Source organism: Poromitra crassiceps (genome assembly GCF_964638095.1).
Source record: "Poromitra crassiceps genome assembly, chromosome: 11".
Lineage (NCBI taxonomy): Eukaryota > Metazoa > Chordata > Actinopteri > Beryciformes > Melamphaidae > Poromitra > Poromitra crassiceps.
The window spans coordinates 35,037,246-35,064,287 of NC_139643.1; the positions used below are offsets into that span (position 1 = coordinate 35,037,246).

General features: G+C 47.0%; 1 protein-coding gene across 1 annotated transcript in view; it reads right to left on the minus strand.

Moving 5' to 3' along the window:
• gabbr2 (gamma-aminobutyric acid (GABA) B receptor, 2) overlaps window positions 1–27,042 on the minus strand; it is a gene marked incomplete at both ends in the record, with an annotated part of 258,155 nt that overhangs the window by 32,638 nt on the left and 198,475 nt on the right. The window contains one exon of the mRNA XM_083646683.1: window positions 22,210–22,332. Within this exon, the coding sequence (XP_083502809.1) occupies window positions 22,210–22,332 (123 nt within the window). The remainder of the gene's footprint in view (window positions 1–22,209; window positions 22,333–27,042) is intronic.

Here is a 27,042-nt window from a genome sequence, read left to right on the forward strand (position 1 = left end):
CTGGCTGTTTTAGATTTGAACAACAGTAACATTTCAAAGTTCTTCTCACCGTAAGACAGGGAGAAGCAACATGTTGGACACATGACTTTGCAGTAGAACACTCCAGTCTTTCTCTGAGGGGGTCTCCTCGTGGTAAAGACAGTCCTCCGATAACTGTCGATGGTGGAGGTACACACACCAGGAGGCTCAATGCAAACATGGGATCCAGGCCCAGATGGTGTTAGGTCTTAAGGTGTGTGCTGTGCAATTATTTAATGTCCATATTGTATCTGTCTGTCCCCTTTGAATAATAATAATAATAAATATAGCCGCAAGCGGCGATGCGGGGTCCAAGCTTCCGGTGACTTGGGGGGTATATGTCAGATAGTGCACATTTATTCAGACTTGGTATATGCACAAGTAAACAAAGTTTGGTTGAGATCCGGTGACCTGACGGTTTCCAAGCAGTACTAGTAGTAGTAGTAGTAGCAGTAGTAGTAATAGTGTTGGTAGTAGTGGGAGTGGTAGCAGTAGTAGCAGCAGAAGTACTAAGAATAGTAAATGGTAAATGGTAAATGGACTGCATTTATATAGCGCTTTTATCCAAAGCGCTTTACAATGTGCCTACATTCACCCATTCACACACCGAAGGCGGCCAGCTGCCACGCAGGGTGCTGGCACAGCCATCGGGCGCAATTTGGGATTCAGTGTCTTGCCCAAGGACACTTCGACGTGCGGACTGGAGGAGCCGGGGAACGAACCACCAACCTTCTAATTAGTGGACAACCCACTCTACCTCCTGAGCCACAGCCGCCACTAGTAGCCAATAGTAGTAGTAGTAGTAGCAGCAGCAGCAGCAGTAGTAGTGGTGGTTGGCTGTTATAGCGCCACCATCTGGTAGATTGGTGTAATTTTTTCCTCTGAGTAGTGGGTGATGTCTTGAAACTTGAAGTAGTACTTGGATAGAAAGCAGTTTTTGTGTACAATATCCCTTTAAGTATCTGGACAGAAAGTGGTATTTGGGTAGAACATACTGTCAATACGACAAGTACTTCTCTGGCTCTGCAGATACATATAATATGGTCTACAAAGTTAAATACAACAGTCTGGATAGTTCACTTGGTAAAGCACATGACTTATGCTAACTAAAGACCATTGCTGCTCAAAGTTCAAACCCCACGTGGGATGAAAAACTTTCAACTTCAGACAGGTAAGTCAGTAACAGTAATTAAAACCCCACATGCTGCCTCCTTATTTTGCGGTGTTTCATGAACTTTTTCAATATCTTGGAAATGTTAGCTGGAGATTGCGTGGCTGTGTTCAAGAACGTGTTTAGCAACAGGAGAGGTTAGTTCTTGTCTCATGATGGAGCTTTTGTGTTCTGAAATCAGAATTTTCAGTTGTCATTGTGTCTTTCCCACACACACATCAAACCATAGGGCGTAGTGGCGTCCACTACAGAAGGTTGATGGGGTTTATCCCTGAAATTGCTTTTGGTGACTATAGCCAGCACCCTGCATGGCAGCTTGTCATGCAGTCCATTTACCATTAAGGACATTTTTGTATTACACACATAATGCACCACTTTACATTAAAAGTATGCCCTGAATGGAGGTGTTTGAACTAATTGGTGTGGGTTGTGCTGTTACAATGAGCACATGAGTGACAAGGATAATTCAGATTGAATTCTCTTTTTGGACCTTTCACATGTGAAGACACAATAATGTATTGGAATGTTTTTCCTCTCTCATCTGAAAGAAGGCTCCCAGCAAACACAATTACATCATGATGATGTTCTGATATCATCTTTCAGTGACGTCCAGGACTAGGCCAAATCACAGCCGATTTGAGGATCATTTAGACATCTACACAGGAATGTCAAGATGACGTCGAAATATGACATTACCATGAATAGGCATATTCAGTTATTCTGCTATGTACACAGTGTGTATTCAGCAGCGTTATACATAATTATATCCAGATTAACCTTTATTCTACATTTTCAAAAAATAAAACAGTTACCTGGCCGTGGTTTGAACCCAGGACCTCCAGCTTTGGGGTCTGCTACTTTACCCCTACGCCATCCTTCCACAGCAATGACGAGGCACGGATGTAACCTTATTATGGCATAAACTTGTTTTTATTCAAACGTGGGTGTCAAGTCTTTGTGGATCGGGCATTACTGTGTGACATCTAAACCAACTGTGTATTATGTTACAGCAGATGCAGAACCCCAAAACACATTAACCCCACCCAAAATGCTACATTCCAACTTCCAGTAGTAGTAGTAGTAGTAGTAGTAGTAGTAGTAGTAATAGTAGCAGAAGTAGTAATAGTAGTAGTAGTAGTGTTGGTAGTAGTGGGAGTGGTAGCAGTAGTAGCAGCAGTAGTTGTAATTGACCGGTTAATGAGTTGTGGGCAATTTAGTGTTGGCGTGTGTTTCATTAAAAGTTTCGAGATTTATCATTTCAAAACGGTTTCACGTATCCAAAACCCTTTAATAACCTTAGGTCGGGGTAGTCCATAGATGACCCAGAAAAAGTTTTGTGTGATTTGGCCAAACGGTCTAGGAGGAGCTCGCAAAAGTAGGTTTTTGATCAAATTCAAAATGGCGGAAAATCAACCACACAGAAATGGGCGTGGCCTAGTGGGTTAGATACATGATGCTCCAGGGAAACCAGTAGATGTGGAATTTTGATTCTACAGCTCGCAGTTCAGAAGTTATGGACCGACAAACGTGAAATTGGCTGTTATAGCGCCACCGTCTGGTGGATTGGTGTAATTTTTTTACTCTGAGTAGTGGGTGATGTCGTGAACCTGTGTGGAAAGTTTGGGTGATGGGGGGTGTATGGTTTCTGAGATCCACACACTTTTAGGGTAGGAAAAGAACAAAAGCAAATATACAAAAGTTTAGACATTTATCATTTCAAAACGGTTTCACGTATCCAAAATCCTTTAATAACTTTAGGTCGGGGTAGTCCATAGAAGTCCCAGAAAAATCCCCTTGTGATTTGGCCAAACGGTCTAGGAGGAGTTCGCAAAAGTAGGTTTTTGATAAAATTCAAAATGGCGGAAAATCTAGGCACACGCAAATGGGCGGGGCCTATATGGATAGATGCGTATTGATCCAAGGAATCCCTGAGAAGTGAAATTTTGAGTATAGGACACACGGTTCAGAAGATATGGACCATAACGCGAAATGGTCTGTTATAGCGCCACCATCTGGCCGATATGGGTAATTTTTTGTTTCTGAGTAGTGAGGCACATTTACAATCTATGTGCCCAGTCTGGCTACGCTGAGCATTACAGTTTCTGCTGTACATACAGTTTTACCGGAGAAGAAGAAAAAAAAAAATAATCGGAACAGATACAATAGGGATCCACGCACTTCGTGCTTGGACCCCTAATAAGCTCTTGATCTACCGGTCGATCTTTGTTCCTACCCTCACCTATGGTCATGAGTGATGGGTCATGACCGAGAGAACAACAAGATCACGGATACAAGTGGCCGAAATGGATTTTCTCAGGAGGGTGGCTGGCATCTTCCTTAGAGATAAGGTGCGAAGCTCAGTCATCTGTGAGGGACTCACAACTAGAGCAAAGTCAGTTGAGGTGGTCCGGGCATCTGGTAAGGATGCCACCTGGTCACCTCCCTAGGGAGGTGTTCCAGGCAGGTCCAGCTGGGAGGAGACCACGGGGCAGACCAAAGGTTAGGTAAAGAGATTATGGGCCCTATCTTCGAACCCACGCTAATTCGCGGCTGTGTTAGCCTGGTATCCAGCCCCATATGAATCACAGTTGTTATCACTCTTCATATGGGTCTGGAGCCAGGCCCGTCCACTGGCGATTATTCAGGAGAGATACTGTCTGGGGACACCTGATTGGCTGGTCAATGTAGGCGGCGGGACCTAATCTAATCTATCCAATAGAACTCATTCAGCCTGCTGGCCCGGGTGGGAGTCGTCCGTTGATGGGAGAGCAGAAGGCTCAGACATCCAACTCTAGGAACAATAAGATTTTTATTTTATTTTTACTTTAGGGGGTCTTTAAGGATAAACGGTGTCCTCCCTGTTGCCATGGTAACCTCAGCCTGGTACCCGCCGTATCCTTCAATCTCCACAATCTTCACGATTAGCACATGAACCATTAATCAAGTGCATCGGAACTGAGTGGCTAACTCATTGGTTTGGTGGCCCTTCTAGACATAAGTTGAAGTTGAGAGAGAGACAGGAGGCACTGGAGAGAGAGGGGGGTGACATGTGACAGGAGGCACTGGAGAGAGAGAGGGGGATGACATGTGACATGTGACAGAGATCCTGGAGCAGTTTCATCCCAGGGCGCGCTACAGTACATTTACATCAGTACTAACAGTACATTAAGTTTTTCTACATTTTGTTTGCCCTCAAATTTCTGCTCTTAGCTGTGTAGCTGTGTGTTGGTTTGATCATTCCCTAGCCTTAAAGTCAATATAGATATATTACATGTGCATTGCAAAATGTAATATTGATATGAAGCCCGTGGGGATGAGCAGTCAGTATAAACATACTGTATAGGAGGACCAGATGATATACGAGAGTGTGAAGGAGCAACATCACAACAAAGGCTTAAATCTGCACTAAGCTAAGCTATCTTCTTCTTCTCTGGACATATTTGAGGATGATAGAATAGAACGGTCAGCAGAGATCTTATGGGTGGATAACTGGATTGAATAACATGTAACGATGTCTTGTGCAGCTTTCATGGGCCCCTATATAGAAACCTGACTTGGATGTTAGAGGAAAAGAGAATTCTGAGTTCTCAGTGGGGCAGCTCATATCATAGCTGTTTCACTGATAAAGACCAGGGGCCGGTTGCACAAAACACCTCGAGTTAAGATTTTCTCTTAACCCTAACCTTTCACGTGGTGAAAATTTGACATTTTAATTTTGTGATATATTACCATGAGAAACTCTCCCCTATATATAACCTTTTGAATGACTGAGATAGTGCTCTCAGATCAAAAGTCATGAGAGAAGTGTGCATTTCCATGTGAAACATCACGCAGAACCTTCCACGCTCTCCCCTCGTTCACACACACTTCCTCTCTCTGTCTCTCTGTCTCTCACACCACCCTCTCCTCCTCTCTCACTGTGCCTCAGTAGCTAATCCATGCATCTCCTCACTCCCCTCTCTCTCTCCTCCATCTCCTCCCTCTCTTCCTCCGAGCTGAGCACTCATAATGATGAATGAATGTGAGTAAGGGAGGCGCTACAGTTACAGTGCAGATACGACGACCGTACGTAACGGAGTAACACTTCCGCATCGTGTTACCTCACAACAACAAACGCAAACACACACTGTCACACACGCACGCACACGCACACACACACGCACACACACACACACACACACACACACACACAGACACACACATACACACACACACACACACACACACACACACATGCATACGCACGCTCTGCATCGTGTTACCTCACAGCAACAAACACAAACACACACTGTCACACATGCAGAGGAGGCCCATTCATTAGTATCAGAGCTCGAGTGGAAGATGGAAATAAGCCAAAATGACAGTCAGATAGATTTGCAACTGCATGCGCGCGCACGCACGCACCCACGCACGCACGCACGCACACACACACACACACACACACACACACAGTGAAGGGTGGTACCGTGGACGATGGCGCACGGTGTGTCAGTCAGGTATGGGGTTGTGGTGGGGGGTGTGGGGGGCATGGCTGGAAGATAACAGCACTCCTCTCTGTCAATCTTGAGAAAATACGCATAAAGACACACACACACACACACACACACACACACACATGCATGCACATACACACACAAGGATCTCTTCATCGGCATTTCATCGTCAGCCTGATATTTTCTCTCTTTTGCTCGCGTACTGCCGTCACCCCGTCCTTCTCGTCCTCTCCTAACACCTCGCGTACGTCCTCGCTGCTGCTAGCTCGCGCTAATCCACAGCGGCACACTTTACCATTCAGATCTCACACGGAGCGAGAGCGCCCGCCGCTAATGTGCAACGCGCCACAGAGAAGCAATCAGACGATTTAACACCCAGATAAAAAAGCCGTTAGCACATGACAGGTAATGCATCAGTAATGACAGTCATTTTCAGCAGTCATTCCTACACAGGCGCCGAGCCTTCACAGCTAGCATGCCAATAAGCAGCTACTATAGCTGTGTGTTCTATAATCATGCCGCTTGAAAAGTGATAGCATTGAGGCTGTGGTAAATACAGCTAGTGGGAGGTAGAGTCAAATGAGTTTGGCTGAAGATTATGCTAAAAAAAAGAACACTGGAAACAACTTTCATGCTAATGTTGCTAAATGCTAAATCCCCGTGACCTCAATGAGGACACTAACCATCTGTGTCAAACGTGAGGGGTTTTAGATTTCCTTGAGGACACAGGGGGGAGAGAGCAGGACTCTGTGTAGCTCTGTAAGAGGCTACAGCCAAGCTAAGTGGCTAGTGTATGGTTCAAATAGCTCCAGATGGTTTACACCACCCCCCCACACACACACCCCTCCCCCTCATGATGCACTTTGTGAGCAGCCTGGGCATATTGATCCAGGACAGTTATCATCTCGCTCTGCTCTCTGTGTTTGCGCTGGTTTCTGGAAGGCAGAGGTGGCTGCTGAACACAGGGCGGACAGAGGGAGAAGCAGAGGAAACAAGAGGGAGATGAAACCAGGCCCAAGGACAGCTTGTGACGCGCACTGGAGTGTATAAGGAGGAGCGGCAACATGGGACATTTATTGGTGCATTAGAAAATGATGAGTATCAGTAGCAATACAATGTGCCTGGCAGCAACGGTCTCGTGGTCACGTCTGAAAACGGCACATTTTCATCGCAGAAGGCAATTAAGAGCTGTGAAATGAAGCCGTAATAGATATAGATCTATAGATCCGTATCTAAACTTCCTTAAAAGAAGGACGTTGACTGCTTAACACTAACCCGTGTGCTTATTATCCACTTAGCACGCGTTTAACCACTTAATTGGAAGCATTTCCCCCCCGTGAACGTTTTGTTCCCATCGCCAACACCTCCCCTGCTTTTCTATGTAAAAGAGCGTGACGCATTATTAAAGCTTTAACTGCCAAGCGGACAGCATCTGCCGGAAAAAGTGTGTGTGTGTGCGGGAAATCCACAAGGGTCAAATCTCACCGTGTGCTTCACTCACAACGACAACAAAACCCCCCGTGGCTCTGTTGAAGAGTCCACTTTGGAAATGATATGGAACATAAGAGGAAGAGAGGGTGGAGAGAGCTGGAATTGAAACAACACACGCACACACACACACACACACACACACACACACACGCGCACACACACATCACCCGGATAGGTTGGAACACATCTGTCACAACATCGCTATACAGACAGACGAGAGATTGGCAGTTAGATCATTTACTACAGATCTCCCGTGACAAATGACTGGCTGAAATTGCAAACCGGCAAAACAAAAAACAAAACAAAAATACAGGCTGGGTTACAGGAGCCAAGCATTTCTCAAAATTGTTGATGTTTTGGTCTCACAGACAAACAAGCGAGCGTACTGCTGCCAGCTCCAATGGGGGCATAAATAAAAATTAACTGACGCTCATGTGAACTGCAAGTATTTTTCTGGCCTTATCATAATTATTCATGTAAAAATGACTTTTTGATGCCAGCTTTTATCTACATTCTGTCAGCTAATTCAAACAGGGATCACTCAGCAATATAAAAGTCCTTGCAGTAGACCTAGTAGTTTCTTGTATTAGAGAAATTAATGACAAGTTAGGTTTTATTTATTATTTTTTACTTTTCTAGGATCATGGGGCGATGACAGCAAGCCCCAACCTTCCGTTGTGAAAAAATGAGGCCAACAGGGAAGTACCAAAAACTGCAGTTCCTCAAATGGTCACTAAAGGCTGGCTCCAAGAGGGAGTCATTACCCATTCATCTCCATTTGGTCTCTATAGCCATTTCCCTGTTCATGACAACTGTATGGGGGTGGATGGCGGGGCGTGCGGGAGCTACACTGGCACGGTGCCAGCTTGTTGCCGCGGCGATGGGTTTAATTATCTGACCTTCCTGTGGACGGGCTCGCCGGCTCCATGCCCGACGGGCAAACCCTAATCAATGTCACCCTCGGCAGGGTGACGATAAGTAGCCGTGACACCCCTTCTTCTCCCCTTTCTTCTCCTCTTTCTTTCTTTCTTTCTTTCTTTCTTTTTACCTAAGGGCTGCTGCTCGTTATGCCCTCTCCTCTTTTGGCTCCTTCACTCCCTCTGCAGCTCTTTTGGCGGCCCTTCTCTCTCTCCTCCTCCCTCTCAGATGCCCTCCCCTGATGTCCTCCCTTCACCTCTTCTCTCATCTTGCCCTCTGCTCTGCTCTCCTCTCTGGTGTCTCCTTAGAGTCTCTCTCCGCCTCTCACTCCTTCTCTCTCCCCCCTCAAAAAAGTCTGCAGCGCCCTGAAAGCTCAAGGTCTCGTGTAAAAGAACTCTTCCTCTAGCTGCATACTCCTGGGCTCATTGTGCTGAAGCAGCGCACACATCTCTGCAACGCTGGCCGACCTTGGAGGTCTCCTACCTACTCCTAGGAGCAGTGGTGTGTGTACTGTGTGTGTGCGCGCGCATGTGCGACCAGTAATTAACCCCTTTCTAACTGACCCCCCCGTGCCATGCACAGCGTCAGTGAGGCGCTAACGTTTCTCAGCGGTGCCTCCGTGTGTCCTTGAACACACCTCTGCAGACGCTGTGCAGTGTGACTGTGCAGTGTGACTGTGCAGTGTGACTGTGCACAACAGCTTGTGCGACTATGTGGGTGTGACTGTGCACGCAAAGTCATTAGAGACAAGCGTGAACAGTCAATAGCCAGCAGACCGTACAATAGCACGGGGCGGATAAGGCACGGCTGCTAATTTATTCGTTAATCGATCACTGTGATTTGCAGTTTCCAGCGTGTTGTTAGTTGAATTACATTATATACTTTACAGTAACATATCTGTACTCATATATCTGTATTCATAATCGTACATACAATTCAAGACTTAATAATAACTAATGGTCACTTCATGGAAGGACAAGACAATATAACTGTTGTTTTTAAGAATGATCTGTTAATATTCCCATGCGTTTCCATTTGACAAATCCAACCATTTATTGTAAAAAATATTTTTTCCCCTAATTGGTCTGCATGCTTAAAGGAAGGTGAAATGAAACTACTGAATTAAATAAATTCTCTAACGAGCTACAAGGTTGCTCAGGAAAAAGGACCTGTCGGGGGAATGAGGTGGGTGGGGTCAAGGGTTGTGATGACACCCTGGCTGGCTCATCAACAGGAACAGCCGTCTGAATGGTAATGAGGTTAGAGGATGGTGTAGTCAAATGGAAGAAGGGACCTAAGAAGGGACCTAAGGGTTTTCTGAGTAACCCACATCTAAATCCAGTGAAAGCCCAGCTTGAAGTCGTGCCTTTTTGAGATTCCCTACATGGAAATTGGCCATAAAGCCCCCCTATTTTGTCATTTTACGCTATTTTCATGTGTTGCTGCGTTCTGCCCTGGTCTGATTAGCCACAGTGTTCGCCAGTATCCCCCCTCCAAATAAGCTCATTTTGTGCTAAAAGTTCAAAGATAAGCTGTGTGATGAAGTCAGACATGTCATGACTGATATAATAATTAATTAAGTAAAAATGACGGATATAAATAGCTAGCCTGGTGTTAGCCAGCTGTTAGCTATGTTCGTTACGTGGGCATAAAACGCCACTGAATGACCAATTCGATATAACGGCGGTTAACCAGTTTGAGTTATGCTCTTTCCATAAAGCCCACCAGCTTTGATATATCTGTTGTCTGGTTGTTGATATTCTAACAATATTGTGGCTTCTAGATGAATATTTTTGCGGAGGTAGAGGCAGCCATACTGTTTCTGCTCATTTCCGTTGTATCGCCAACAAAGAGTATAATGAAGGCAAGAGGCGAAGCTGTTCTGCTTTTTTTTACAACACCGCTGCACTCATGATGTTGCAGTGGAACAAACTCTTATCCTTCGGTTCTTATCAATGTAAGTTCTTTGGTGCAAATGATGATGTGCGACTATACTAGATAGATATTAGAACATCTTCATTCACCAACGCTTATACAGGTAGGAAAACTGACTGGAGGGGGCCTTTAAATGGTGCCAGCTATCTCCAGCATTATGATATATCAAAGAAAAAGATGCTATGAATCAATATCATCTTCATCTTTATAGCCACTAGTACCACTGCCACCATCATCATTATCATCAGCAGCAGCATCACCTATAGCATTGCTACCACAATCAAGCCCAGCATCACTCACTTCCTATAGACCAAATCACCGTGACGTCACCATGTAAACAAATTTACTTCCGCGTACCACTCGGGGAAGGCGGCAGGTTTAAATGTGCGTGTTGTCAAATAAATGCTGTCAAACCCTCTCGTTGTTTTCGGCCGACTACTTTCAATTTAAATGGTTAAACGGTTGGTAAACATGCTTGTCCGACGTATCTAGCCTTTCTTCTGTGTTTGTTTTATGTAGTGTTAGCTAGCTAATAACGTTTGTTTGTCTGTCAAACTCGCTGTTTTTTTACGTTACAGACAGAGTAACCTCGCGTCACCAGGCTCTTCTCGGCGAGAAAGAGCCTGGTACAGACAGAGCTACTGACGCCACGTCAATTTAATTTAGCTTCAAGTCTACTCTAGTCTGGTCCAACAGGTAAATTAGCTAGTCTGGTCTCCACTAACGTTAGTGAAAGTGTTGTTATGAATGATATTAAACAACAACACAACACGGACGAACCATTTTTGTCTTCTTTGTCTGTTTTTGTCTTCAACACGTCAGTTTGTGCCGTCCACCGCAATTATAATGTGTGGACCTCAGGGGTACCCGGAAGTAAATGTAAACATCCCGCTGATTTGGTCTATAGCTATCAAGTCTCTGCCAGTAGCCAGATGAGACAGAGCCTTTCCTTGAACTGTGTGTGTGTGTGTGTGTGTGTGTGTGTGTGTGTGTGTGTGTGTGTGTGTGTGTGTGTGTGTGTGTGTGTGTCTGTGCGTGCATGCGTGCGTACGTGTGTGTGTGTGTGTGTGTGTGTGTGCGTGCGTGCATGGCGTGCGTGTGTGTGTGTGTGTGTCTGCGCGTGCGCGTGCATGTGTGCATGCGCGTGCATGCGTGCGTACGTGTGTGTGTGTGTGTGTGTGCGTGCATGCGTGCGTGTGTGTGTGTGTGTGCGTGCGTGCGTGCATGGCGTGCGTGTGTGTGTCAGCTGCTGAACCATAATGGAATCCTCAGGCCTGTGGACGAATAGAGGAGGAACATCCATGGAGGTGTGTGGTGGAGTGTGTCTGGTAAATGAATGAGAGACAGAGCGAGAGAGAGAGGAAGAGAGAGAGAATAGAATGGAGGGAGACAAGATGAAATAGCAAAGTGTGTGTGTGTGTGTGTGTGTGTGTGTGTGTGTGTGTGTGTGTGTGTGTGTGTGTGTGTGTGTGTGTCTGTGTGACTGTCTGCAAGGAGAATGCACCACATTGTCTTTGCATTCATAAAGTGCAGGGTAATTACTAATCACGCACTCAGATGCACATTTGCATATAAACACAATGTGCTCAAGTCCACATGCAAGCATGGTGCACACATGCATACACATAGACACACACGGCATACACATGCACGCACGCACGCACGCACGCACGCACGCACGCACGCACACACACACACACACACACACACACACACACACACACACACACACACACACACACACACACACACACACACACACAAGACACAAGACAAGACAAGACAACCTAACACATTTTCCTCTGCACAGTGTGTGTTCCTGTGTGGTATGTGCGGCCACTTCTACAGGGCGTAGCTTTAGCCGTAACCGTGGGAACCCTTGACACCACTTTTCATTTGGAAGACTTCTAATTGGTCAATTGCACACCCCTCATGCTCAATCAGCTGTTGCCTAGCAACTGCAGTCCAGATGAGCAGGAAGAGGAGGAGCAGGGAGAAAGGAGCAGGCCAAAAGTGTGAGCCGAGTGAGAGAGAGGCAGAGGTGAGGGTGAAGGTTGGGGGTAATTCAGTGTGTGTCTTTGTCATTTTGTTACAGACAGACAGAATGAATGAGAGTGAGAGAAATATATATATATATAGAGAGAGAGAGCGCGAGGCAGGGGAGGAGAGGCAGAGGTCACACCGCACTGAGACAGAGAGTAAGCAAAAGGAGGTAAATATTGCCAACCCAATTCCGTTTTGGACAGATTCACTTGAACAAGCTCCATGCACAGCCACATCTCCAATTTAGCAGCTAGCTACACTGTCAACAAACACTGTGGCTGTGAAGCTTTCAGCTATGATTCACCGATAACTCTGTGGGCTGACACGCGCTGCTGGCCCTCACAAGACAAATAACAATGCATCGGCACTCTGTGACAAAACTTCACCTGTGAATATCCCCCCCACAAAAAGGATGAAATCCTGTCACCTGTGTTCACTTGACTACAGTACATATCTATGTTATTATCCTGTCACCTGTGTTCACTTGACTACAGTACATATCTATGTTATTGCTTTTCCTTCTCATACAGATTGAGATCTGGACAAGAAAAACATTAAAATGCTTTTAAACTTGAACCAATTGAGGTGAATTTAACTTAACCTGCCGGGATGTTAAACCATTTTGGAGGTAAAAACATTGATTGCAAGATAAGGCAACTAATATATATATATATTTATTAGTACATTTAGTTGCCTTTCTCACCAAGCAAAACTGCACCCTTTTCTATGTAGGTTGGGGTTATTGTCCTATCTAGGTGGATGTAGTGCATGACTGCTGGTGCTGGCTGGGCCATGTGGCGGTAAGGGTAGCCTATAAACAGAAGCAGGTGTCCCCTAGGCAAAGCCTGTGACACACTTACGGCAGCCTTGGAGGACTGCAACGCACAGTAGCAGACTAACGTCAGCCGCACCATACAATACAATACATTCAGGCGGTGTCTCGTCATAGACGCGTGGCATGGGGGGGAAGTCCTCACGTTCTTCCCAGCCAGCAGAGTTAGCATTTAGCCCAGGCAGCCAGGATCGTGGATTCAACCCCCGCAGTAAACTGAACAGATGTCATGTACCTGCCCTAGAATCCCCAATCCCGTAGTGTAGAACCACAGCACCTTACTTTGGTGAGTCAGCCCATTGAGATATATGGGGGTTTTTTCCCCCACCGTCTATTCTCGCGCGCCAGCCATAGTAACATTTTGTGGGCGTTCCCACACAGACCAACTGTATATATACTGTACCGGCAGGACCTTACGGTATGTTAAAACTGGAAAGACTAAGTGCCAAGTAGCTTGACATTTGTATGCCAGTCCTACTGCACTCATTTGAAGTAACGTGGTTTCACAATCGGCAAGATGATCGTTGCCTATTTTTTTATAGCCTTCTAGATTAGGAGCGCTGATCTGAGTGAGAAGCTCCTTGAATGTCAATGCTGTTAGCGCAATGCATAATTTCTGACATTAAACACACAACGGCAGGCCTTAGAACACTGCGGCACACAGCATAACAATGCATAAGCCTCCTCTTGGGATATGCAAACAGCTCTCAGACGCTGCACCGCCATACAAATCACCAAGAACGTGTTGGGGTCTATGTACGCTCCCTACGGTCCCCCTCCATCCCCCCTCTCCCTCCCCCTCCCTCTAGTGGTGGTCGATGAGAAAAGGCCTAGGTGGGTGGCGGTCCTCTCCTAATGACCCAGTTTACTTTGAGCGGCCATTGATCTGAGCCAGCGCTTCGCTCAATGCCAACAAAGCAGCCGCCAAGCTCATCTGAGCAGCACACTCTGTCAACGCTGCGGATGACGCTCTTCACTCTGCAGAACAAACGCGTCCTCATTGTCGCAGCTCGTCACGTACGTACGTCACGTACGTACAGCTCGTCACGTACGTACAGCTCGTCACGTACGTACAGCTCGTCACGTACGTACAGCTCGTCACGTACGTACAGCTCGTCACGTACGTACAGCTCGTCACGTACGTACAGCTCGTCACGTACGTACAGCTCGTCACGTACGGCGGGATCCACTTTCATCTGCACACACAGTCTTGTCATGCCGGGGCCACATCATCTTTGCCTCTGCCATTAGAAACAGAATTCCTGCCGGCTGTATACATCTATATCTGTGCGTCGCTCTCTAATAAGGCTTTGCTTAATCTAGTCAAAGTCAATGTGAAATGAAAGAGATGGAGGTGAATTTGATTATATGTTTATTTTATGATTTTCATCATAAAGCCAACAGAGCCAACAGGACTAGATACAAAAAAAAACACAGCTATCCTTTCCCATCTTCTTCCACAGAACAAGGCTTATAGTGAAACAGGAGCATCGCGTCCTTCAGATGGCATTCATGCAGTCAACAGTTGACTGTGACTGCAATGGAGAACCTGTGTGAGCGCACAGGAGGGGAGGAGGGAGTACCAGGGCCACGGGCAGGTGTGTGTGTGTGTGTGTGTGTGTGTGTGTGTTTGTGTATGTGTGTGTGTGTGTGCGTGCGTGTGCGTGCGTGCGTGCGTGTGTGTGTGTGTGTGTGTGTGTGTTTGTGTTTCAGTGTGTGTGTGTGTGTGTGTGTGTGTGTGTGTGTGTACGCCTGCATTGTTAACATGCGGGGGGGTTTGGACTCTTCCTGTCAGAGGGGTTTGGACTCCCCCTGTCAGAGGGGTTTGGACTCCCCCTGTCAGAGGGGTTTGGACTCCTCCTGTCAGAGGGGTTTGGACTCCTCCTGTCAGAGGGGTTTGGACTCCCCCTGTCAGAGGGGTTTGGACTCCCCCTGTCAGAGGGGTTTGGACTCCTCCTGTCAGAGGGGTTTGGACTCCCCCTGTCAGAGGGGTTTGGACTCCTCCTGTCAGAGGGGTCCATCGAGCGTTCATCCCTCCCTTTGAAGCAGTCACAGGTCGCAGGAGACGGTGAACTGAGAGAGAAGAGATGGCGAGAGAAGAAAGATGGGAGAGAGAGAGAGAGAGAGAGAGAGAGAGAGAGGGGGGGGGGACATAGGAAAGGGACATGGGGGAAAGAAACTGGGGATGTTCCAGGTCTTTCTGGTCTTTCTGAGTCTCGTTCCCCCCGGTGGCCAGGTGCTGCTGCTGCTGCTGCTGCCACAAGCTGCTTTTTCCCATTTTCCACCGTTCTTCAGCGCACTCCCATGGGCTGGGAGGAGGCCAAATGAGGGGAGGCAGCAGAGGGAGAGAGGGAGATGGGGAGAGGGAGGTCTGGAATGAGAAGGGGCCCCGCAAATAGAAAAGGAGCTGGTAGCACGGCTCTGATGGCGCGCATGTCTTAGAGAGGGACAACAGGAGTGAAATGGAGAGATGGCAAAGGTGGAGGGCAAGAGAGAGGCGGCTCCAAACTAGACAAATAGGCATGGAGGAGGAGTCAAATAAAACTGAGGGGATTGAAAGGGGGGGTGGGGGGGTGAGAAAAGAGGCCCTGTGGGAGGCGACAGCGTACTAGCAGGTCTGTGAGATGACTCAGGCAAAAGTCACAGAAAAGTTAAGACTAGGGTTGTCAAAATGATCGATAGTAGCATCAATAAGTATAAATACAAATATCAATACTACAAATACAAAACTCATTTGCAACAGATATTGATAGCATAGATAAGTATCGATACAAAAAAATAAATGGATGATAGTCATTTGGGGGCCAAAACCATCTTTGGAATCCTCCAGAGATGGTTTTGGCCACATTAACAACAAAGTGTAAATGCAAATGAATTTCCGATCCAGATAGAAGAGCAGAAAGAGATGATCCAGATAGAAGAGCAGAAAGAGATGATCCAGATAGAAGAGCAGAAAGAGATGATCCAGATAGAAGAGCAGAAAGAGATTTGGCAGAGATCCAAACAGGAAGTGCAAGCAAAGCAAAGAAGACACAGAACTGCCTTCTCAGCTGTTGCTCATGATGACTTCTTCCACTGTTTAGAGAAGCAGGAGATCGTGCTTGCTTATATAGTCACGTTATAGTCTCACGTGGTCAGACCCAACGTTTGCCCAGTTTACACCCAGTTTACACCAATGATTCACAACAAGATGAAGCCATTTTAGAACATTGCAGGGGAAAGTTGCAGCAGTGTAAACTGTCCCACCTCATCTCCACTCCAGCCGGCTGATGGCGGAGGAGCTGGTTGCCAGTTTCAACTCGTCTTGTCGTGAATCTTTGGTCTAAACTGGGGATTACGTCAGCACGCGTCTGAATCGCAAGTCAAATTTGCGGGTTCCGCCATCAGGAAGCCTGTGGCGAAATCTGATTGGCTGGGCTGTTGCGCTGTTGCGAGACAATATAGTGGATTACAACAATACAATTTCCTAATCGCTTCCCTACCTTACTGTAAATATGACTAAGGGAAGGGACGTGCAGGGCAGCCTGCGAGCAAGGCAACGAGCAGTTCCATTCCAGCGTGGTCACTGGAGAAGTATTTTAATGCCAGAACGTAAATATGCTTAAATGACATCTAGACACAATCTGGGCACAAGACACATGTTTAATGATGGGAGCCTTTTAGAGTGTCCTGAACCCTCAGGTCAGAAGACTTTGGCATCTCAGCAGCAGACCACTGTTCGTCCTGAGCCAAGCTTAGTGACCAGGATCCCATCTCCATCTCCCCCTGCTGATCATGAAGGCCGACACTTTCAAACTAATCACCTTTAAATGGCATCAAGAAGGGATATGTCCACATGAAAGGAAAGCAGTGAGTCACATGATGCCTTGCTGCTGCACAGGGAGCGCAGATATGATACAGCAGATGAGTGCATTGTCAAAGCACCAGGACAAACGTATCTTTCCTTCTCTCTCTCTCTCTCTCTCTGTCTCTCTCTCTCTGTCTCTCTGTCTCTCCCCCTCCTAACAGCTCACAGGTGGGGAAAATATCTGTGATAGCGCCTGCAGAGAGGGCTTCCGCGGTGGCGCACGATCGCTCACCAGTCAAGCAGGCAAGCACGCAGAGCGTGCGAGGCAGCCTCGCACGAGCACGTGGCGCGTGCGAGCTACAGGCGACTCGCATGTGTTTTTTTTGCGTGTGTGTGTGTGTATGTTTTTGTACGTGTGCCTGCCAGCGGTACCAGTAGTGTTTCTGCATGCCTGTTTAAAATGCTCTCTGTATATGTCGCCATGCTGAAGTGGGTGCCCCCAGCCCCGTTCTCTCTATTTTTGTCTCATGGATCACCGGTGCCGCTCTCCGCGTTACGGGTGTCAGAAACCATGGCCGTTGCCATGGTGATGCCACACTGCAATATTCTTTCGCAGCTCACCCGCCCGCTCGCCTGCCTGCCTGCCGACGCTGCTTCAGAGCCGGGGAGAGAGAACGGCAGAGGAGGGAGGGGAGGGAAGAGGAGAGGAGAGACTAGAGGAGAGGGGGTCTGCACCGCGGCAGGAACCACCAGAATGCTAATCACCCCTTCTCGACACTTTGTCCTTCAATCATCACGCAGGAGACAATGCCCAGGACCACAGGACGGGCCGTTTAATTATGCGCACGTAAACAGACACACACAAAAAACATATTATCCACGCATGAGTGGGCACATCCAAAACACACAAACGCACACGGGCTCCGACATACATGCAAGGTCATGAACGTGCACTCTGCACAAAACAAACACACAGATAACACAGTTATGTACAATGCCACAAGTATGCAACGTACAATATACACGCTTGACGGGCGCCGCGCTCACCTCGGCACACGCGTGTGCATTGACGCTGCAACACGTGTGGGTTACGGGTATACTGCGCGGCTTAATCTGTACGGCAAGCAGCAGTCTGCCCTGCTGCTGCTGAAACATCCACGCCATTAACAAAATGCTCAATTATTAACGAGCCACAAAATGGATCTAATTGCTCGCCGCAGCCCAACGTCTCCACCATGCATTCCCCGAGACATTCCCAGAGGCAGCCAGAGGGATTCCTCCTCTCACACAAGCCTCGGATATGCACAACATTCCCGGCACTATCGCAGATGAGGGGTCGGCACAGGGTTAAGAACGAGGGAAGACGCCGAGCTGCAATTACCATCTGGGCCAAGTTGCCTTTAATCCTATCAATATTTTTGATTGAATTTAGGGCGCAAGGATGATGTACGTACTGAAGTGCAGATCAGAACCCAAGCTTGCTTTAAGAGGGTTAGGGGACAACGTCAAGGTCACAAGTGTGGGCAAGGCATTTCATCTGCACAGTGTCATTTAAAAGGCCCTCCTGGCAGCAGTGCAGCCATGGAATAAGACTCAACTCTCCTCTCATTTGAGAAGCTCAAAGACAACTCGCCACATGATCTCCGGCCCCGTCTTTCCTCCTCTTTGGGAGGGTATTAAATCTGGATCTATTGTTCAGTTGCCTCCGCTCAGTTTCATCTTCTCGCTAATGCTATGCTAATGCTAGTAAAGGATGCAAAGGGGGGATGGCCTACTTTTGCTAATGGTGGCTCATTAAGCCGGGGCTGCTGTTGCCGGTTTCACCCCTGCTGGCTACGCAGAGGATTGACTTTGTCCACGTTCCCCACTGGGTACATCTTGGTTGAACAGCGTGAGCGCGATCACTCAACTCGCCGGTTATCTGCTGCTGAACGTCCCCCTGTGTCTGTGATCGCATGGAGCGTGGATATTATTACATTTGGGATTGCGCACGCACGCACACACACACGCACGCACGCACACACACACACACACACACACACACACACACACACACACACACACACACACACACACACACACACGCACGCACGCACGCACTTCCAACTGAACATCATTACCTGAGCGCCTCCCTACTGTATCTAACCCCGAAGCAGCAGCTATTTCCCCCCTGTAAACAATGTGTAAATAAATAGCCATGTTGGTTCTGAGTCACTCTGGAAAGCCTCCTGTGTGTGACGATTAAAATAGCAAAGGCGTTGGACGAGCACGCTCGCTGTGACAGTTCAATAACACCACGCGGTCACACTGCATACCCTTGGGTACGGCAGGTAGATACAGCTCTGAGAACCCAAGGTCAAGGTTACTCCCAATGCTCCGCAGTGGAGCGAGGGGGAATGGCGAGGGGGAAGGGAGACCCTGGGAGAGAGAGAGAGATAGAGAGGTAGATAGAGAGAGAGAGATCACAGGGGAGGGGAGGCTGAGCAGGATGTGAGGTCTCACAGGAAACTGGGGAGCTACAGTAATGGTCCTTCTGCTTGCACCAATCAATCAGGGCAATTCTCCCTGGGTGTTTGTGGAGATGGTCCAGTCCACTGTGGTCCCATCTCCCCCCCAGTCCCCCACTACGTGAAAACCGCAATAAAGTGACCCGGTTCCATCGTCAGAGTTTTACCAATATCTGCCTTTTTATCTTTCATTTCTCTCAAGATCTATAGACTTTGTCCCTCTATCTGGCACTTCAAAGCAGTCTCTTACCTCTAACACAATCACTTCACAAGCAATATCGCTTCCATCTTATTTCCTCTGCCAAGTGCTCTCTCTCTCTCTCTCTCTCTCTCTCTCTCCATCATAAATCTATATGAAAATAGGCACTATATCTGTTTCTCACTTTGACATTGTCTATTTCTGTGGCCAGAGTGAATGTCCATACAGCGTCATCATTTTCTCCACAAGCCTCTCTGTCTCTTCCCTACCCCCTCTCTGAGTGTCTGGGTTGCTGCTGTCGCACCTGACAGTTCCTGGAGGCCCAGAGGCCCAGTGGAGCTCCGGGCTCCGTGCTACCTCTCCCCCCCAGCTGAGCCCCAGGAGGATCCACGGGTGCTGGTGCTGGAAGCCTGGCCAGGCGTGTGGATCCTCCACGTCAGCCCAGGCATGCAGATCCACGACCCCAGGGGGGATGTAGGCTCATACACCGAGTGGCTAATACATCCACCACACTCCCCTGGCTTGGGGCTTAGAGTCTGAGAATGCTCCGCGAGGACCCGACTGCACACACTGACAACATTCACAAATGAATATGTTCAGCAAGGCTTTGCTACACCCTTTAGGCAGGCTTAAATATACAAGTGGCTATCATCACAAAGGAAAAACGGCTTTGTCTAGAGAGTTGTACAGTACAGATGTGCATGAGCATGCCAAAAGGAGCACAAGACCAAGAGGAGAATCTAGGATTCTCTTGTGCCTCGGGCGGTGAGATCTGATCAAGAGTAGAATCAGGAAGGACAGGGGAAAAGGAAAATTGTTGTGTTATTTTATCTTTCTATTTGATTTGATTATTTTAATGCAAAGCATTTGAGTATTATCGTTTCATCTAAAGCACTTTGAGCTCCATGTGTATGAAAGGTGCTATACAAATAAATGTTGTTGTTATTATTATTATTATTATTATTATTAGTCCATACACAGAAATGCATGCACCACAACTCCGCGCAGACTTGCCAAAAATGCGAATAAACAGCTTAAATTTGGGGAAATGGAAAAACCAGCTTCATCACTCCCTGCCTCTTCCAATGCTCAATGCCCATGTGCCGTTTCAGATCGATCCGCCAACCCGTTGCAGAGATCAATGGATTCAGAGAGGACTTATGCACTTATGCAGTCAGTGACGTCACATGGTGATGTACTGTTGACATGACATCATCAGTGATGTCAAATCGTGAAATACAGGAAATCAGATGCAGGAAAAATGCTCGTAAACAGCTCAAATTTGGGAAAATGGAAAAAACCGGCTTCGTCACTTCCTGCTTATTCCAATGCTCAATGCCGTTGCGGAGATACATTGAGTCAGACAGAGAGGACAGACATTATTATTATTATTATTATTGAGCAATAAGTCCAGCAAGATATGCAGCTCTGCACTTCGTTCGCAAACATCTCCAATAGAAATCTTTTCACCGAGGGAGGGGCAAAACGTCTGAAAGGCTGACCTGCCCCCGGGGCTCTTCCATAAACACTCCTTATCACTTCACACAACTCTCATTTAATTGAAGTCAAGGAAAAGTCAAAACGGGGTGCAAGAGGATGCCAGCCCCCCTTACATCCCCCGCAGGACCTTGGCAACAAGCAAACAAACAAACATGAACATCCAGTCGATAGCATCAAAGAAGTCTCCGGAAAGCTCCATCACGGGCCTGCCTTTCATTGCACTGACCTCCCAATAACCTCTGTATATCAGCAGGGGGCAGTGGGGAGCCCATGTTTAAGGACGTGGGCCTATCGGGAGGCAGATGACACGGAGATGTCTGGGGGATTTGAAAGACGACTCATTAGGGAAAATCTCCACTTTAGCAGTGATCTCCTGTTGAGCCTGATCAGTCCGAGGTTCCTCATCAAAGACAGGAGGCTTTCATCTCAGCGGCACTGGGAGTAATTGGGGTTTCTCCACTTGCTGTGGGGGTTGGTGGTAAGAAGCAACTACTGCAAAATAAACATCATCTTTCCTCCCGTGCCTCGCAGTTGTTTGTTAGGACATAAATGAGAATGAAGATTTAGGAATGTGAATTATTGATGCTGTGGCTGTATCAGCGCGCCCAGATAAAACGAAGGTTACAGATAAGAAAGGCAAAGTGTGGTTTAGTGTTATCTCGTGGTGAAACCTGGCCCCAGCGGGACCCTTTAGGGCATAAAGGATTTATGCCCTTCACTCATCCAGACATTATTCACAGCCTGCATCCCTTAAACACTCCTGACAGCGTGTCAGTAATGTGCAAATATGTCATGTGTCACCCAAAAACACAATCCACACTCCAGCAACCTCCCATGCCAAAGCCATATCCATTGCAGCCAATTGGGGCACAGCTAGACGAATCCTTAGCCAATCTCAGCAAATCTGAATCGACTCAAAAAACCAATCACAGCATGACGGGGTCCATTTCAGCTCGACACCCCGCCTTCTCTCCAGCAAAGGCAAGAGCGATGCCAAGTGCCTCTTTTCCAACGGGCCTTGTCTCACATCCAAGCTGGCGAACGTCCGGCTATGGGATGAGCACATGGAGGCATCAATGGCTCACATCCTGACCCAGAAATAACAAGCACAACAAAGACGCTATGATACAGCCCAAGGTGGCCATTTTGTTTGCCAAAGCTCCAAATACACAGGCCTTTTTAGTGAGAGTCACTGGGACACTTAGTGGAGGCTAATGGTGTTACAGCAACATAGACAAAAACCACAATCCAAGATATTATATATCTTTGATCACATCAGATAACGTGAGGGCGGGGGGGAAATATGACCTCTGACCTCCAAGCTGTATTCCTCCACGGTCCTCTTAAGCGGGTCCACAATCTGCCAACAAATGAGGATGCACAGGTCGATGAGCAGCATCCCGCCTACGATGATCAGCAACTTCTGGTCCTTGATGATCTGGATGGGTATAGAGGAAGATGCACAGCAGATGAGAAAAGTAAAGATTAGTTTGCAGAAGTAATTCTGTTTTCAATTGCCATTTAAATTGTGATTCATATAATCTTTGTGTCATCATTTTCTATTAAAAGTGTTTGTTAATTTAAAAAATGTCAGCAGGATTGACTGAGTTTTAGTATGACGAAAGATTTTTTTTCCAATATTGCCCTTGATTCATGGACCAAAGATTGCCCTCAGCACAAAACATACGGTACTTGTTTAGAAATCAATTGTGGACGCCCCTCTCTTAATTGCAGCCTCTGCGATTTGGAAATTGCATTTTTTTTCTACTTTCGATCAATTGTTCCGCTCTAGTCTGTAATCATGTCCTTTCAAATAACTGGTTATTACTAGCCATTGTAATTATAACCAATTGTTCTGAACCCTGTTCCTCGGCAGCCTAGAGCCCATGCTGGTTTTCATTTGATTCATCAGGGGCTGATTTACACCAATTACCCGCAACCTGGTAGGATAGAAAACTAGCAGTGATTCCTGAGGACCAGGATTGAGAAGTGTGATTAACTACGGTATTTCTAAATCTTTCTATGTTTTGAACAAAACAAAACAAAATCTTTACATGTCTTTGGAATAATACCTGGCAAGATTAAAAGGCAATACATATATAATTCATATGAAAATAGATTTTACAACAGCTAAGGGGTGTTCCAAAGCATCTGTTGTAAAATCACTGTAAACTACAGCCTCTTGGGCCTCATTGCCTTTATAAACGGTTTGCTACACAATAGCCTAGCTGGTTTGAGCAACAATACAGCAGGCGATCATGAATGTTGAACTGACTGGAGGGGGCGGGGCTTGAAGGACTACATTGCTTGGTGGAAGAACGATTATTTGTTATAGCAAGTCATCTGATTCTGTGCTTATACACACCAAGGAGGAGATACGGCCAGAAAGACAGCACGAGTGAAGCCGGAAACAACATTCCCAGCTGTAGCGCAGCTGCAAGGAATAGCCACATTACTGTGGAGATATCAACAACCGGCCAACGGCTTTCAAAGCTGATTCCCACATTGGAGGACGACTCGAAATGGTTAACAAGCGAATGTTTTGGTCACTCAGTGGCGTTTTGAGTCTGATGAACGTTGTTACAGCCAGCAGGCAGTGGGGCTTAGCTAAGGTACCGCTAGCTAGCTAGCTAACATGGCGCAGTAATACTGTGATGCAGTCACAGGTGTGTGTTTATATAGAGTATTTTACAATGGCTTCGAACTCAGCCAATCATAATAATCAAGGAGCGCAACTATCCGTTTCCTAAACACCCTACAGTACAACCTTGTGGAGAAGATCCACCAAACAAGGAGCAATCCTGTCAATCACAGCTCATCTTTTGTACTGTGAACTTTAGAGAGATGAAAGCCACGGCCTGTTTGTGATCTTTATTTATAATAGCGTTTGACTGTGTGGGCTCGCAGATCAAAGGAAAGGTCAGGGAACTGTGTGTTGGCCAGATGCCACATGGTGGTCTCTCGCAGGTCCTCACCCGGCTCTGGGCTCAGGAAGAGAACCACGAGGGGGTTGTTTTTTGATCTGCTGTCTTTTGAAGGCTTTGGCATTGAACAAATAATATAGGCAATGCGAGGAGGGACATTTCTTGTAGAGATATAGCAATGCTTTAGGGGGCTGTGCAGAGAAAGTTAGCAGCAGAGCAGCTTCAAAAAGCTCTATAATATGAGTTAGTGACTTGCCTCTGGCAAGCTAACGGAAAAATCATTTGATGCTAGGAGGGGCAAAAATACGATATCCGCATTTTAATTGAATAAAATCTGACTGATGTAATTAATGTTCTGTCAACTCAAAATGATTGGCAACTAGTACATTATTTGAGCACAGCATAGCTTAAGAGAAAGAGAAAAAAAGTTTCAAGTTTCATTGATTAAAGTTTGACTGCGGGCAGGATCAAATAAAGAGGTCCCATTGTGATGCAGAGATCAAAGCCAAATGAACACGTACATGAATGAATCACAAAATCAGCACTGAAAGAAAAATGAGTGAATTAATGAATTGAAATAAAAAAGAAAAGACAAAAGTGATTGAAATCTATAAATGTGTAAATGGTCAATGCATGAACGATACCATGTACAAAAATGGTCTTGTGTAATTCTAAATAAATCTTTGCTCCTATCCATTTAGTGTGTAGCATTTTACTACTCAACCAACAAGTGCACTCTGATGTCTGGGGGGGCTTCTCTCTGCTATACTGACATAATTGCATTTTAAATGTTTCAGCCAAACCTGAACCTGAGGCATTGCAACAGTAAACTACTGCTGATATAGCTCCATCCAGCAAGTAGTGGGAAAATTATGATTAGATTTGCTCAGCGTGCAGCGTACTTAAAATTGCTATACACAGAAAAGCTCAACTGATGTGCATGTGTGTGAGCATTGTGTGTGTGTATGTTTGCGTGTGTGTGTGTGTGTGTGTGTGTGTGTGTTTGTGTGTGTGTGTGTGTGTGTGTGTCTAAAGGATCAACACACATGCTAGAAGATGTCTGTTGTGTATTTGCAATGTGTTTTACTTGTATGATTGCCTTGTTCACCAGCTTTATTCAGATTACTGATACTAGAATAATTGTGCACACTAATTTAATTTCTAGCGTGCCTCACATGGTTCACATGCTCGTGCTCGCCTGCTCAACTGGCATCATTCTCTGTATCTCCAGTTTGTTTCACTACGGAGGATCATGTGCCGCTAACGTGCCAAAGGGGGTGTAGGTTTGGTAGGTTTGTTCTCGTCGCCGTTCAAGAAACTATTTTGGACAAGGAGTTCCCAGACGATCGGTAGGCGGAGATCTCCAATCGTCTTGACTATAGTTTGGGGGGAGGGGAACTGGGGGGAATAGCGTGACCCATCCACGCGCTACGTCCTGCCGGTAAAACTCCTCGCTGTCGGGTGAAAAGAAGCGGTTGGCTAACGTCACATGTATCAGAGGAAGCATGTGCGAGCCTACAACTCTCCCCAGATCAGCAGAGAGGCCGGAGCCACGACCGGGACAGCTTGACAGCCAATTGGAAGAGAACGGGTAAAAAAAAGGAATACTCTTGAGTAAATCTCTTAGTCCAGACAGGCGGACTGATTAGTAGAAGCTAGAGCAGCTGGGTGTGAGGGATGTGGGCATGGGTGTGTGTGTGTGTGTGTGTGTGTGTGTGTGTGTGTGTGTGTGTGTGTGTGTGTGTGTGTGTGTGTGCGTGTGTGCGTGCGTACGTGTGCGTGCGTGTCTTAGTGTCAGAGAGGTGATTGACAGCCCCCCTGTGCAATCTCTGGCACTGAGCTCTTTAAGAAGTGAAAGAGTGCGGGGCGGAACCCCACCGAGTGGAACCCTTATCGAACGCACCCCTGATTTACAGTGTGTGCTCTGCCAGCGTATTGGAGATGGAGGGAAGGATTGAGCGAGCCAACGAGCATGAGGGGATGAGAGGGGATGGCGAACAGTGCTGACTGTCCCTCCCCTGACAGAACAGTGCTGACTGTCCCTCCCCTGACAGAACAGTGCTGACTGTCCCTCCCCTGACAGAACAGTGCTGACTGTCCCTCCCCTGACAGAACAGTACTGACTGTCCCTCCCCTGACAGAACAGTGCTGACTGTCCCTCCCCTGACAGAACAGTGCTGACTGTCCCTCCCCTGACAGAACAGTACTGACTGTCCCTCCCCTGACAGAACAGTGCTGACTGTCCCTCACCTGACAGAACAGTGCTGACTGTCCCTCCCCTTTCAGAACAGTACTGACTGTCCCTCCACTGACAGAACAGTGCTGACTGTCCCTCCCCTGACAGAACAGTACTGACTGTCCCTCCCCTGACAGAACAGTGCTGACTGTCCCTCACCTGACAGAACAGTGCTGACTGTCCCTCCCCTTTCAGAACAGTGCTGACTGTCCCTCCCCTTTCAGAACAGTACTGACTGTCCCTCCACTGACAGAACAGTACTGACTGTCCCTCCCCTGACAGTGGGTTTGCAGGAGATTCAGGACACCGACAGCAACTATCAATCCATTGTCGCTAAAGCACCTGCGCTGCACTCAATCAATGTGGAGCAAGTGTTTTGTGCACATACATACAGGAAGTAGTGTACACACACACACACACACACACACACACACACACACACACACACACACACACACACGTGCCTGTCCTGCCCACAGCCCGCGGCTCTGACGCAGCAGGGAATAATGTCTTGAGGTTTAAGGACCTAAGCATGCGGCGGGGGTAAGCATGTGGCGGGGGTAAACGCTGCTTCACAAGGAAACATTTGTTTAGTCTCCGCTTGGATGGAGAGAAGGGGCGGAGGCGAGGCGAGGAGGGGGGAGAGAAGGGAGGCAGCAAGGCGAGGAGGGGGAGAGAGGAGGGAAACTGAGCAGAGATAATTGGCTGTGAAGTGTCATGGCAAAGTTAGAGAGCTCGTAGAAGCAACACTGTTTTGTTTGCCTCCAATGACTACTCTGAGGGCAAGTCCAGTGTCATCCATTTGGAAATGGCCGAGAGAATCAGTGTGTTATTCTTGCATTGGCCTGATCTCAGTAGCCTGGTTAAAACCATCTTGTTCACGGGACTTCACATTCTGTTTTACCATAGATATTATATTACTATAGATGGGTCACCGCAGGCTCCGCCAATTCTAACAAATGGTAGCTGCAAGTCTCCTAAATGGACG